This window comes from Pelophylax lessonae, assembly GCF_965119305.1.
Source record: "Pelophylax lessonae genome assembly, chromosome: 7".
Taxonomy (NCBI): Eukaryota; Metazoa; Chordata; class Amphibia; order Anura; family Ranidae; genus Pelophylax; species Pelophylax lessonae.
In genome coordinates this window covers 60,027,946-60,043,244 of record NC_138774.1, presented here as the reverse complement: position 1 = coordinate 60,043,244, position 15,299 = coordinate 60,027,946, and the positions used below count along the sequence as shown (strand labels likewise).

Here is a 15,299-nt window from a genome sequence, read left to right as displayed (position 1 = left end):
AAAAATGTCTAATTGGGCCCAACTTGGACATTTTCACTTAGGGGTGTACTCACTTTTGTTGCAAGCGATTTAGACATTAATGGCTGTGTGTTGAGTTATTTTGAGGGGACAATAAACTGACACTGTAATACAAGCAGTACACTCACTACTTTACATTGTAGCAAAGTGTCATTTCTTCAGTGTTGTCACATGAAAAGATATAATAAAATATTTACAAAAACGTGAGGGGTGTACTCACTTTTGTAGGATACTGTATATATAGAAAATGCAAAGGAACAGGACTTTGTGTGTACCTCCAAGGGTACAATACAGACTGAAAATAGAGATATAAAATGTTAACACTTTATTCAGCATATAACAAACATACTCATTAAAAAGACTTAAAACCATGTATACAAATTAGCCATCCAAAGTCACTGTTCATATGGCCTTGAAATCAGCCTGTAAAGGTCAACGTGTTACGCGGGAAACCACTATATGCTGTTATATGCTGAATAAAGTGTTAACATTTTAGATTTATTTTGTCAGTCTGTATTGTATCCTTGGAGTTATACACAAAGTCCCATTCCTTTGCATTTTCTATGTATACACTATATTGTCAAAAGTATCAAGATGCCTGCATTTACACACACATGGACTTTAATTGCATCCCAGTTTTAGTCCGTAGGGCTCAATATTGAGTTGGCCCACCCTTTGCAACTATCACAGCTTCAACTCTTCTGGGAAGGCTGTCCACAAGGTTTAGGAGTGTGTCTATGGGAATGTTTGACCATTCTTCCAGAAGCGCATTTGTGAGGTCAGGCACTGATGTTAGAGAGAAGGCCTGGCTCGCAGTCTCCATTCGAATTCATCCCAAAGGTGCTCTATCAAGTTGAGGTCAGGACTCTGCAGGCCAGTCAAGTTTCTCCACCTCGCTCATCCATGTCCAGGGCTGGTGCAAGGATTTTTGACACCCTAGGCGAAATCTCTTTTTGCCGCCCTCTTAGCTCCACCCCTTTGACCTGCCCATGTGTACCCATACCTCCCAAATTTTGATCTTGAGAATGAGGGAAACTTCAGGGAGATAGTGACCTGTGGCGTGCTAACAAAGTGAGTGTGGCCAAACATGATTGTGGGAGGGGCCTAATGGCCATGGTTAAACAATACCTGGGCTACCTTGTACCTATAAAATATACTTTGATTGCTGTTCCACATACTGGAGTCTTAGGGATACATTTAAACCTCAATACAATCATTTTATAAAATTGCTTCCAATACATCTGGTTTTCTATACACTGAAAATAGACAGAGAGCCTAACATAGAGGATTATGAAGGACCTAAGGAACCTGGGATGGAGCCAGGGAATAAGTACTGCAGTATGAACCAACCCTTAGGGAGAGAGAGAGGGAAGGATCACTATGGTACATGGAAGGCGAGAAGGAAGGATCACTATGGTACATGGAAGGCAAGAAGGATCACTATGGTACATGGAAGTCAGGAAGGAAGCATCACTATTGTACATGGAAGGCAGGAAGACTATGAAGACAGGAAAACTAACGCTTTGAAATCTCCCGCCCACACTCTCTTTCCAGGCACAAATTGGCTGCACGCCAGGGTTGTGGGCAGGCACAGGAGGGACATGGGGAGCAGGAGGGGCAGACCTAGCCTACCTTCTCCTCCCTCCTCTTACAGGATATATACAGCAGGCGTGAAATGTGTGGCAGGCGTGCCGACGAGCGGGTGAGTGGGCAGTGGAGGTGGGAGAACTATGTTGCCTGGCACAGAGCGATGGCACGCACCAGAGAGGGGGGGTAGTGGAATAGTGGAGTACGCTCCTGGGCCAGCACCTGCCAGGAGACTAGGAAGCAGGGCCACTGTTAGAAATCATGGGGCCCTGTACAGCCTACCTGACAGACACCCCAAGTCCACCCATGCCCACCCATGTAAAAAAAATATGCAGCTTTGTATTCAGGGGATATTCATGTCTTTAATTTAGGTTGGGTGGCAGTCAGATGTAGAAGTCCAGAAAAGTCCATTTACACCTGACTGGCCATTAAGCAGAGTGGGCCTGGTCTGTGTCTGCACTGATGTGCGCTCTATGTCGGTGCCTACCTTGCCTATAGGTAGCGCTGGCCCTGTCCACATCTTTATGGACATTGCTTTTTGCACTGGTGTGCAGTCATGTTGGAAGAGGAAGGGGCCATCCCCAACCTTTTCCCACAAAGTTGGGAGCATGAAATTGTCTAAAATGTCTTGGTATGCTGATGCCTTAAGAGTTCCCTTCACTGGAACTAAGGGGCCAAGCCCAACCCCTGAAAAACAACCCCACCCCATAATCCCCCCTCCACCAAATGATTTAGACCAGTGCACAAAGCAAGGTCCATAAAGACATGGATGAGTGTGTTTGGGGTGGAAAAACTTGACTGGCCTGCACATTGCCATTAAAGTTCATGTGCGTGTAAAGGCAGGCGTCCCAATACTTTTGGTAATATAGCGTACAATACATAAGGGATGATATCTCCAAGAAGTTGAAATTACGTTAACATCCCGCACCCACATATTATAGCCTTTTCAATTCCTACTTTTATCTTTGATTATAACTACAACCATGCCTTGCTAACCAGAGAAGCTCACTGTATGTTTTTCATGCCCACATATGCCAGAAAACAATTTTATATCACTTTTCATATCACCAGATATATCAGATTTACTCTCACAAACTATCATTATCAAATTGACCCTCGCTGATCACCTATCATGTATAATCATTGGAGGAACCTTTACCTAGAGTCTGAGGAATCAATAGAATATCCTTGTAGCCTTCACAATCAGATTTGCGGTTGAACTCATCCATGCAGCCTTCATCTAACTGCGGGGTGCGAGCTGAGGAAGGAAGAGGGTGGACAAGGTGGCTGGTGAGTAACACAGACTTTCCATCTACCTGAAAGCTATAATAGTTTCAGAATAAGAATCTGTTGAAACCAATAGGCATAAAGCCTCGTACACACGCAACGATTGTTGGACGTGAATTTTCGGCCAACGTCCGATCGGCCGATTGTCGGCTTGTTAGTATGATGCTTCCGACAACCGACTGCGACTTTTCGGCCGAACAAAATCTGGTGTGCATGCTATAAAATTTTTGTTGGCCGTCAACAGAACGGCCGATTGTTCTTCAGTCAGTACAGATTTCGGCAGACAAAAATGTGATGAGCAAGACTGGGCATGCTCAGAGAAGAAAAAACACACGGAAAGTAAACCAGCACATGACATCACTTCTGAAGTTGGTTTTTGTTGGCCGATAAAATTTGTGTGCAGTCTAGAGCACATTTCAACCAACACAACAACACTGGACAAAAGACGGCCGATCGGTCGGCCAACAATCGTTGCGTGTGTACGAGGCTTAAGAAGTGTGCACTTTAAACGGTAAGTCCACTTTCGTGGGAAAAAAAATAGAATAGCATAAACAATTGCAACACAATTCATATTGTAATTGAAAGTTAATAAAAATTACCTTTTCTTTTCAATCTGAAGCTCTGTAATTCTCTGTGAAATGCAACATGGCTACCTGGAGATGTTCTGTACACTGAATGTGTACAAAACGCCCCCAGATATGTCATCTCCTGCTTGTGTGATTGGCTTACAGATGTCCCCAGAAGTCTACACTAAGATACAAGTCAGATTCCAGGCACCCCCTGCAACAAATTTTTTTTGGTGAGATACTCCCAATTGGAAATCCCATCAAAAGGGATGCAGACCCTGCCGTTCCTCATTAGAGCCCTGCAGGTGCAGCAGCTGGTTGATAATTATGAAACTACTCCCATTAGACTCACTTCTGCACATGGGCACAGACAAACACACAAGGATTTCTTCAGAATAACAAAAGGTTGGAATCTGCAACAACGTTTGTTAAAATCCTTGCAATGTACAGAGATCACCCAGAGGGGAAGGTTTTTTCTCAACAAAAGTGAAGTTACTCTTTAAAGAAATTGAGATTTTCTTTACTTTTCCAGGAACACAAGCTCAGATATTAAGGTGGAACTTCACCCAAAAGGGGAAGTTCTGCTTGTCTGACTCCTCCCCACCTTTCGCTTTAAGTTTTGGCACCTTTTTTTTTTTTTTTAGAGGGGTGCTGGTTTTGACAGGTACCCGCTCCCACTTCTGGTCAGATCGCTGCAGCGATCCGAGCGGAAGTTCACCCCCCTTCCCCTGCAGCCTTCTGAGACACATCACTGGACCCAGAAAGCTGTGGGGCCATTCATAAAGCACTGTGCAGCTTGCGCATGCACAGTGGGAAGGCTGTGAATCTGCCAGCAGTCTCATCTGGCTTCCCTAAGTTAACATGCCTGGACCGAAGACAGCCTAAGAGCCGGCTCGGTGAGGACAGCGCTGGATCCCTGGACAGGTAAGTGTTCTACAGTATTTTTAGAGGCTGGCCTTTTGTTTTTCATTTCTTGGGTGAAAAACCGCTTTGAAAGTGCACTTACAGTCTAAGTTTGTTTTTTAGTTTTGGAAAGAGTGGTAAGGGTTAAAACTATTTCAGGGTTTTTTTTTTTGCTCTCTTTGTCCCTATTTTATCACTTCACTCTATATTTGCCTGGTAATCATTGTCACCTGATTGTCACCAGGAGAAAAACACCTGATTGTCACCCGGAGGGAACATCCAAACTATTGAATTGTCACAAGAAGTGGAATAGAAATTAAATCTTCCAAATGAGACACCTGTTCCAGTATCAACTGTCACCAATTATAGTCGGGCTCTATGTGTCCATTGACACACACAGTATGGCTCAGCCCTTCCCCCTGCTACTTCCTTACGGGATTTGATTGATAGCAGCAGGAGTCAATAGTACCCACTGATGCCCCCATGCCCAGTGAAGAGAGAGAGCCAGTGATGGATCGAGATCAGGCTCAGGTAAGTATTCAGGGGGGCTGGGGGGGACTGATCATAGAAGGTTTCTTACCTTAAAGAATGCATTAAGGTAAAAAAAAAAAAAACATCCCGCCTTTAGAACCCCATTAAAACCCTACACCACCCTTACCCCCACCCTCTGCCCTCCTTGAAGCCCCCACCCTTTGCCCTTCCTGAAGGCCCCACCACTCAACTCACCAGTTAAAAAAAAAAAAATCACATTATCCATATCTTTTTTTTCCTGTCTTCCTGTGGGTCTGTTGGCACAGTGACATTCGGGACCACAGGAGAGCAGGTAACAGAAAGCCCCAGAGCTGCTTTTTTATTCACATACCTGCTGGAATTCACTATTATAAAAAAAAAATAAAGATGGGGTTGGGCTTTATAGTGACCTTGTAACTATACTATAGTTTCCAGAGTTTCCAGGAAATGGTCTACCTGTAAAATTAAAGTTTATATATTTACCCTTCTGCTGCTTGCACTGGTTATCTCTGCTCCATTTCTGAGAAATGGTCCACCAAAGTCTGCTGGAAAACCAACATTTCTGGGAAACTCTTGTGAATTTCCCCCAGATCTTACTGGTTCCTCCTGCTAACCTCCACATTATTACATCACACAATAGTGACAAGGGGGGGTCAGCATGGGGGACCACTGAGAGCTGAAGGGGACCAAGGATATCGACACTCATGGAAGTGTCAGTTTCCTAGCAGACTAAAGCCCCGTACACACGTACCGATTGTCGGCCGTAAATATTCGGCCGCCGAACGATCGGCCGATTGTCGGCTTGTTAGTATGATGCTTCCGACAACCGACAGCGTATTTTCGGCCGAACAGAATCGGGTGTGCAGGCATTAAAATTTTTGTGGCCAACACCAGAACGGCCGATTGTTCGCCAGTCAGTACAGATTTCGGCCGACAAACAGCAGATTTGCAAGACTGGGCATGCTCAGAAAAGAAAAAAGACAAGGAAAGTTAACCATCACATGACATCACTTCTGCAGTCGGCTGTTGTTGGCCGACAAAATTCGTGTGCAGTCTTTTGCACTTTTCAGCCGACAGGACAGCCCTGGACAAAAGACGGCCGATCATTCGGCCGACATTCGGTACGTGTGTACGGGGCTTTAGGAAGACAGTTCCTGAGCAATAGAGCAGCCTTGAGTAATTCCTCTATGAGATAAAGATGTTCTTCCCTCATAACTACATGTGACTAGGCTTGTGACGGTATCAGATTTTCATGCTGCGATTAATTGATTAAGGTTTTGCCACGGTATTATCACGGTATTCTATTATTAAATTTAAATTATTAAATTTCTACCTCACTTGAATTTCATTGCTGAATTTAGGGGCTTTGGTTCACTTATGCACATTATTATATAGTCAGTCAGTACAGACTCTGTGAACCAGGCCTAAAATAGGTCATCAAGCAGTGTCTGGCCTAACTGGTGATAACTGGTCCTGGTGCTCGGCTCCGATCCGATGGCCTGGTCATTAAGAGGGCAAATCCTTGTGGTCAAGAAGTGGTTAAACCTGAAGGAGGTGTTGTTTATAAATTACTTTACTATTGCTTTAGGCCTGGTTCACATGTATGCGGGTTGGTGGTTCACATGTATGCGGGTTGGCGGTTCACATGTATGCGGGTTGGCGGCCCACATTTGCACAGGCATAGCAGCCCATTGATTTGAACGGGCTGCTATGCCCTAATTTTCCGCAGAAAAAAGGTGCATGCATCATTTTTTTAAAATTCAGTGGCCTTGAAATCCATCCTGCTTTTGCACCATGCGACTAACCTGCAGTTCCTGCTCTGGCAAGCTTTCTGCATTTTTTGTATACGTGGGCACGGCATTTAAAAACAGTTTGCGTGTGCAGCAACGGCAGGTAAGTCGCATGGTGCAAAAGAAGGATGGATTTCATGGCCACTGCATTTTTTTAAATTCTGCATGCACCTTTTTTCAGCTGAAAACGCAGGCATAGCAGCTCAAGCCCATTCACATCAATGGGCTGCTATGCCTGTGCAAATGTGGGCCGCCAACCCGCATACATGTGAACCACCAACCCGCATACATGTGAACCACCAACCCGCATACATGTGAACCAGGCCTAAAGCAATAGTAAAGTCATTAATAGATAAAAACACCGGTCCTCCTGCAGGTTTAACCACTTCTGGATCGCAAGGATTTGCCCCTTTAAAGACCAGGCCACCGGATCAGAGCGCCAGGACCAGTCATCACCAGGTAGGCCAGACACTGCTTGATGGCTATATAATAATGTAATGTGGGCTGCTATGCGTGTGTGTGTATGTATGTGTATATATATATATATATATATATATATATATATATATATATATATATATTAGAGCTGCACGATTCTGGCCAAAATGAGAATCACGATTTTTTAGCTTGGAATAAAGATCATGATTCTCTCACGATTCTCTGTGTAAAAAAAAAAAAAATTGGGATAACTTACTGTTACGTTTTTTTTTATTCATTAAAGTCTATTAATTGCGTTTGAAAGACTGCTGCGCAAATACAGTGTGACATAAAATATTACAACAATCGCCATTTTTTTCTGTAGGGTCTCTGCTAAAAAAATATATAAAATGTTTGGGGGTTCTAAGTACTTTTCTAGCAAAAAAAAATGATTTTAACTTGCAAGCAACTAGTGTCAGAAAAAGATCCAGTCTTTAAGAGGTTAAACTTCCTTTCTCCTGGCAGAGGGAAGGAAAAGATACAATGTAATCATTTTTGTTTATAGTTAGGCGTTAGCTGTGTGAGTGAATGAGTCATCCAGCTCACTGAAATGTATCAATTCACAAGTCAGACCCAGGAGCAGATAAACACGGTATTTTAAAAATGCCACAATAACAATACCGTGGCTATGCAATACCGCGATATATCGAATTACCGAAAACCGGCATATGTCTACATGTGACAATACACTAAGATGGAACCCTGTCCAATCTTCCAGATGGCCTTGGGCAGGTAGGTTGGTTAGTAAGCCATTTTTCTGTGTTGCCTAAATGAACTTACAGTACAGGAGGAGTCTGTTGGTGCTGTTATCGGTTTCCTTCAGGATGATGCAATCGGGGCAATGACACGAGAACAGCTCGGTCAGTCTGTCTGGATGTCCTGCCGACAGGATACAATTAAAATTGGCCAGTGAGCATTTTAATTCAGATAAGATGGGATTTATTTGTGCTGCTGTGTTGATCACTTACCGTCTGTCCGGAGTTTTGTGCTGCCCTCATTTAGCAGATAAATCCACCTACGCGGAACACACGAGCCATCCATACTGGAGAGATAGAGACTAGTGTAAATGGATGACCACCAGACACAACACAGAATACAGATACAATGTAAGTGAATGGGCTTCTATGTCAAATAAAAAGGCAAATATAAATTTTGTTGGAGCAAACAAAGTTAAAGCATATTTCCAATCTACATTTACAATGCACTATCATCATCCACTTCTATTAAAGTAGTTGTAAACCCTTACATATACCCATGTGAAGTGACTGGCCTAAGGTAACATAAAGAGATGAAACAAATCTTCCCACATACAGTAAGCTGTACCTGTCTACTTGTGGTTATCTTTTCTCTACATCCATTCAAGTGCAGAATTTATACAGCTTGTCTGAGCTGTCAGAAATAAGGGGACGGGGAGCTTACGTTACACTATGCAGAACTCAGTGATGAGAGCTCTGAGAGCTAATTGGAGGGAAGGAACACACCCCCATTCACACACCTCGCAGGAACAGAGCTGAGGCTGTCAATCAGCTGGAGGTTCCTCTTCTGTCACCTTTTTTTCTCTTGGTGTCAGGAAAACTTGTCAGAAGTCACTAATGCAGATAGCAATGGAACGAAGAAGCAGACAGAAATGACACTTAGTGCTCCTAATTGAGACAGTAGACACTACAGAGCAGCGATGGCGTACCTATGGCACGCGTGCCACAGCTGGCACACAGAACCCTCTCTGTGGGCATGCAAGCTTACAGCACCAGCGCTGCCAGGGTAAGGGGGGTGCAAATCCCCCAGCCAGGCAGTCACTTGCAGCAGCAGTGCTGGCATGGAGGAGTCGACTCGCATCAGTGCGATCATGCGGCGGGGTGGGTGATGTCTGTAAATCCCTCCCTGCATGTAGCCCAGTGGAAAGGACTTACACTCAGTGTCTGCTGCTGTAAGCACCGCCGCGATGCCTCTGTACACTGAAGTCCATCCTGGACTTTAGGAAGGGCTGCCTGTGCAGGGGCCCGGGCGCTGAAGCATGACAATGTGGAGAACTTTGCAATGTGTACACAGGTAGGACACTGCTATTGGAGGGAATCCAAAAGGCACTGCTATAGGGGAAAGGGGAGGGGGGTGTTCAGAGGACAACTACTGTGTGTGTGGGAGGTGATGTTAAGGGGGCAAAGGACACTGCTATGGGCAGGGCCACCCCCTAGAGCAGTGTCCACTACCGCCCTTCACATCATACCTCCCCCAAACCTTGCATTCTGAGCACAATGCACTCTTGAACCCTGCATTCTGAGCATAACGCACTCCTGATCCCTGCATTCTGAGCGTGATGCACTCCTGATCCCTGCATTCTGAGTGTGATGCACTCCTGATCCCTGCATTCTGAGTGTGATGCACTCCTGATCCCTGCATTCTGAGCGTGATGCACTCCTGATCCCTGCATTCTGAGCGTGATGCACTCCTGATCCCTGCATTCTGAGCGTGATGCACTCCTGATACCTGCATTCTGAGCATGATGCACTCCTGATCCCTGCATTCTGAGTGTGATGCACCCCTGATCCCTGCATTCTAAGCGTAAAGCACTCCTTATCCCTGCATTCTGAACACAACTTACTGCTGAACCCTGCATTCTGAGCATGACGCACTACTGATTTCTGCATTCTATGCGTAAAGCACTCCTGATCCCTGCATTCTAACTGTAAAGTATTCCTGAACCTAGACGCATCTAGAGTCAGATAGGTATATCCCATGAGCTGGATGGAGCCAAAATCAGACCGTTACGAGGAACAGGAAGTGCGTCATCGGCTCACCCCGATATGACGACATCACTTCCGGTTCCGGCATATGGGGAGATTGTGAGTCCCAACATGGCGGAGCCACTTCCGGTTCCGCCATTGGAATACTACGCTGCCCATACTAGCTTTTAACTCACAATTTTAGGAATATATTATATTGCACCAGAAAATATTAAAGCGATCAATAAAAGCTTATGATGTGGGGATAAATTGTTGTAGATATCAATGAAAAGGCATAGTAGGATGATGGTGAACAGGAAGTTTACCACCATAGGAATCACAAAATGGCGGCATTCCACTTCCGGTTCCTCTAAGGTGTCAGCAATTATGTAATTTTGTTACCTTATAAATATAGTACGTATCTGGAGCGGACCAGCTTTTGATAACGCTCTGTGTGAGGAGCGAAACGCGTCAAGCTGTTCGTCCGAGTACGTACTACGCCTGAATACATCCACCTTCCGAGTTACGGGGACACGGGGAGTAAGTACAGTCGTTTGGATTGGCAACCCGTGGGATGACTTTTAGGCGTTTGAACCTTTGCCATATTGTAAGTGTATCTTGTATTGTGTGCATCGAATAAAGTAGTTACATACTTCACGATGCCAGCATCTCTTTCCTTTTTTTTGAGCAAATACCTGGATGATGTGATCTACAGTAAAGCTATTGAGTTGATGGTCCAATAAGGCTCGTCCCACCTAAGGATATTTTTTGAAGGCGGTGTATTATTTGGCTTCTGGTGAGTAGGGGTCCAGGAGGGGAGCACCTACCCATGTAGAGAGAGCACCGGCAGTTGTTTTATGAGCACGCAGCACTTTGGACTTATACTTTGCACAAAGACTGTCACTATTTCAGCACGTCATTAATTGAAGGATTTTTATTCACATTTATTTGTTTCACGTGTATAAAATTTGTATTTATGTATACTTTTATATTGATTGGTATTTAAGATATAGGATTGTGTATTTTAAGTTGAGCACTAGCACTTTACACAGACTATTTATACACAATAATTATTGAGATTTATTTATTAGTTTGTTTTGGTAGCAGCGCAGGTATACTTTTGCACTATTCCTGAACCCTGCATTCTGAGCACGATGCACTCCTGATACCTACATTCTAAACATTAAGAACTCCTGATCTCTGCATTCTAAGCATAAAGCACACCTCATCCCTGCATCCTGAGCACAAAGCACTCCTGAACCCTGCATTCTGAGCGTAATGCACTCCTGATCCCTGTATTCTGAGCACAACGAACTTTTGAACCTGCATTCTGAGCATAACGCACTCCTGATCCCTGCATTCTGAGCGTAATGCACTCCTGATCCCTGCATTCTAAGCACAACACACTCTTGATTCCTGCATTCTGAGGGTAAAAGCACAAAACGTTTTTTTGGGCAGAATCGTAAATTTTTGGTCCCTTTAGGGCTCATTCAGAGGGGTGTTCAGTCCCATCCTCTGTACAGAGCCGCTGGCAGGTTTAAGTCAGTGTTGGCACTGTGACGGTACTCACCGTCACTGGGAGTGAAAGACAGATACTTAATGGACACTGAGAATATGGTTTTGATTACTTAAAATGGGACAGTAATATTTGTCAGCCATGTATCTTGAGAAATATGTGAGGTCTATTCCTGGCCTGTTTGATTCTGAACACGTTGATTGAAAGAGCTAATTACATTGTCCTCTGTTTCTTGTTCTTCAATGTCAGAGACAGACAGTCTGTCACTGGCAGTCTCTTCCTATTGTCTGTGTATTGAGGTGTGATGTGGATTCCGTTAAGCCTGTCTGTCCCATTGTTAATTGTTAATGAACTCCCATATTGTTTCTGTCCAGGTGGCTAGATAATTTGTTCAGGTTAATTGTATTTCTGTATACAATTTCATCTGCATATGATAATGTAATCAGGCAACCCTTGACCTGTGTGTGGTAATCTGATCAGGAGGGGGATGTCCATGCTGTATATAAATTCTGTGTGAACAAGCTAAGTTGTCGGCTAGCTTTGTATGGGGGGCGGCTGGAAAATAGGATATCCATGTTCAAGACTGAAGGAAGCCGTATACGTGTTTATTTGTGAAATAAATGTGATATACTTCACCGTGGGAGCCCCCTATCTTGACTTTTTGAGCCAAACTGGGATCTAGAACAGTGATCTGTTCTCACAGCGAGTCCATACTATTAAAGAGTGGCCAGTGAGGTGCACCCCCCTATATTCAATCCCAAAGGAGAAAAGGAGGAATCCATTCCCTGGATCTGAGAACCATCAGCTTAATACAGATAACGCCTTTATTGGTGTAATGTGAGGTGAGCGGCCATTGCACCTGATTTTTGGATACCTTGCTCACTCTGCATGACACCATTTTGGATCTCACAAAAGAAAAGTCACCAATTTTATATTTCAAGACATCACTTTCAAGCCACATTATATTATTTGTTGCACTGGGACATTTCTTAAGCATAAAGTTTCACTTTATTTGTCCGTTTTATCCACAAGATTATTTAACACTTTGTGCACTTGATCGCATTGTTTTATAATTTTAAGGATTTCATATATTGTGTGGCCACGTATCATTTGTGTATTTATAGGCACTAGCACTTTATTTTCACGTTTTTTTTCACCATCATCACGCAACATTTCCCACACTTCTTTAACAGTTTTCCACACTATTTGATTGAAGTTGATCATCAATATTTTTATAATTTTAAATTTTTTTTTTTATATTTTTTGGTTTTATTCTATATATTTTCAAGGAATTATCGCCGATTCACCCCTTTTATATTTATTTAACCACTTATCGACCAGCCACCACAGATATACGGCGGCAGGTCGGCAGGTTCCCACGAATCGCCCATTCGCCAGTGGGGTAGCTGATCCGCGGGACTGGCGGCCATGATTGCTGTCGGGCACCCGCGATCTCTCCCCATGAAGAGAGAATGGCGGTCTGCTGTTGTAAACACAGCAGACCGTTGTTCTTTCTGCTATCATCACAGGGCTCCTGTGTTCCTCTTATTTAAGAACACAGATCCCTGTGCTGATTCCATAAGCCCCCTCCCCACAGTTAGAAAACACCCCCTAGGCATACATTTTACCCTTTGATCGTCCCTGGGTTAACCCCTTCCCTGCCAGTGTCATTAGTACAGTAACAGTGCATATTTTTAGCACTGATTACTGTAGTAATGACACTGGTCCAAAAGTGTCAGAAATGTCAGCTTGGTGTCCAGACTGTTCGCCGCAATGTCGCAGTCCCGCTAAAAATCGCTGATAGCCGCCATTACTAGTAAAAATAAAAATCTTTCCCCTAGTTTGTAGACGTGATAACTTTTGTGCAAACCAATCAAAATACACTTATTTGGATTTTTTATACCAAAAATATGTAGCAGAATACAAATTGGTGTAAAATGATGAAAACATTTTTTTTTTTTATTGGGAATGTTATATAGCAGAACGTGAAAATGTAGTGTTTTTTTTTTTTTCAGAATTGTCACTTTTTTTGTTTATAGAGCAAAAAATAAAAATCGCAGAGGTGATCAAAAACCACCAAAAGAAAGCTCTATTTGGGGGACAGCGTCCCCCAAATTTTATTTGGGTACAGCGCCGCACCACCGCGCAATTGTCAGGTAAAGTAACACAGTGCCGAATCACAAAAAATAGCCTGGTCATTAAGGGGGGAAATCTTCCGGTCCAGAAGTGGTTAAAAATGGCTGGAAATTCTGCTTTATGCCCCTTTCACACTTATGCGACAGGATTTTACCGCGATTTTGCGACGCGATTTTGACGTGACTTTGCCGCGATTTTGATGCGATTTTGAGCAATGGCTCAGGGCTATATACCTCAAAACGCATTAAAATCGTGCCAAAGTAGTGCAGGAACTACTTTGAAGTCGGTGCGAATTCCAAACGCACAGATATGAATGAGGCTCATTGAAAATAATGGAAAACGACTTGTCATGCGATTTTACGTTCCAAAATTGCGGGACAAGTTGCACTAGTGTGAAAGGGGCCTTAAAGTGACACTAAAGACTCTCTTTTTATTTTTTCCTCTCCTCTAAACTAAACAAGCTATCAACCCTTGCAGTGTGGGTACAGCCTCAATACAAGGGATAATTTTAACCACTTCAGTGCAGGAAGGTTTTACCCCTTTTATAACCAGGCCATTTTTTGATCTTTAGCACTGCACTACTTTAACTGGTCATTGCACAGTCATTAAACGCTGTACCCAAACTAAATTTATATCTTTTTTTTTACACAAGTAGAGTTTTCTTTTGGTGGTATTTGATCACCACTGGGCTTTACATTGTTTGCAATATAAACGAAAAATAGACCAAAACTTTGAAAAAAAAAAAAATATATATATATTATATATATTTTATTTTTTTTTTCTGCTATAAAACCTATCCAAAAAAAAAAAAAAATCTAATTTCTTCATAAATTTTGGCCAAGTCATGTTCTACTACATGTATTTGGGGAAAAAAAAAAGAAAAAATCACAATAAATGTATATTAATTGGTTTGCGTAAAAGATATTGCGTCTACAAACGATTCAATGTATATTGGATTTTTTCTTTATTTATACTAGTAATGGCGGTGATCAGCGACTTATAATGGCACTGTGATAGTGCGGTGGGCAATCTGACACTAACTGATGCTGGCGGGGAACTGACTAACTGCCACTGACATCACAGCTGTACACCAATAAAAAACAAAAAATAGTAAACAAAACCCAATCATACAATCCCATATACACAATCCTATACCCGCAGTTGATCCAGAGGAAGACGAAAAAAAACCACAGCCAAGCATTATCAAATTTGCTACAGCCGGGGAAAAAATTCCTTCCTGATGCCCCGAGAGGCAATCTGATATTCCCTGGATCAACTTTACCAATAAATATTAGTACCCATTTATATTATGTACACCCAGGAAAGGATCCAGGCCTTTTTTAACCACCCCCCATCCGCGCTACAGCCTATATACGGCTGCAGCGCGGACTTGAATTTTCGGGAGGCCGTTTTTAAACTGCCTCCCAGTGACACGCCCCCAGCGCGCTCCCGCGAGCGAGCTGCGGGGAAAATCTGTGTCGGCCGTGTCCCTTGGACACGGCCGATCACAGATCGTGGTGAATGGCCAATCACAGCGGCCATTCACCACGTGATCGGGCCGTCCAATGAGCGATGATCTCATATGTAAACATATGAGATCATCTCTCATCGCCGGCGCTCCTTCCTCACACGGAGCCTGCAGTGTGAGGAAGGAGGGGGAGCCTCACAGCGCCGGGGACACAGGAGAATGTAATCAGGGCACCGATCACCAGTGCCCTGATTACTAAAGGTAAAAATACACACACAGTGCCCCCCCATCAGTGCCCACAGTGCCCGCCATCAGTGCCCC

At 43.6% G+C, this 15,299-nt stretch overlaps 1 protein-coding gene across 1 annotated transcript in view; it reads right to left on the bottom strand.

Moving 5' to 3' along the window:
* Positions 1 to 2,735: 2,735 nt before the first annotated feature.
* APOM (apolipoprotein M) overlaps positions 2,736 to 15,299 on the bottom strand; it is a gene marked incomplete at its 3' end in the record, with an annotated part of 34,213 nt that continues 21,649 nt past the window's right edge. Inside the window, exons 3-5 of the mRNA XM_082264093.1 lie at positions 8,107 to 8,180; positions 7,919 to 8,017; positions 2,736 to 2,863 (exon numbers count right to left, since the gene is read on the bottom strand). Of these exons, the coding sequence (XP_082120219.1) occupies positions 2,736 to 2,863; positions 7,919 to 8,017; positions 8,107 to 8,180 (301 nt within the window). The remainder of the gene's footprint in view (positions 2,864 to 7,918; positions 8,018 to 8,106; positions 8,181 to 15,299) is intronic.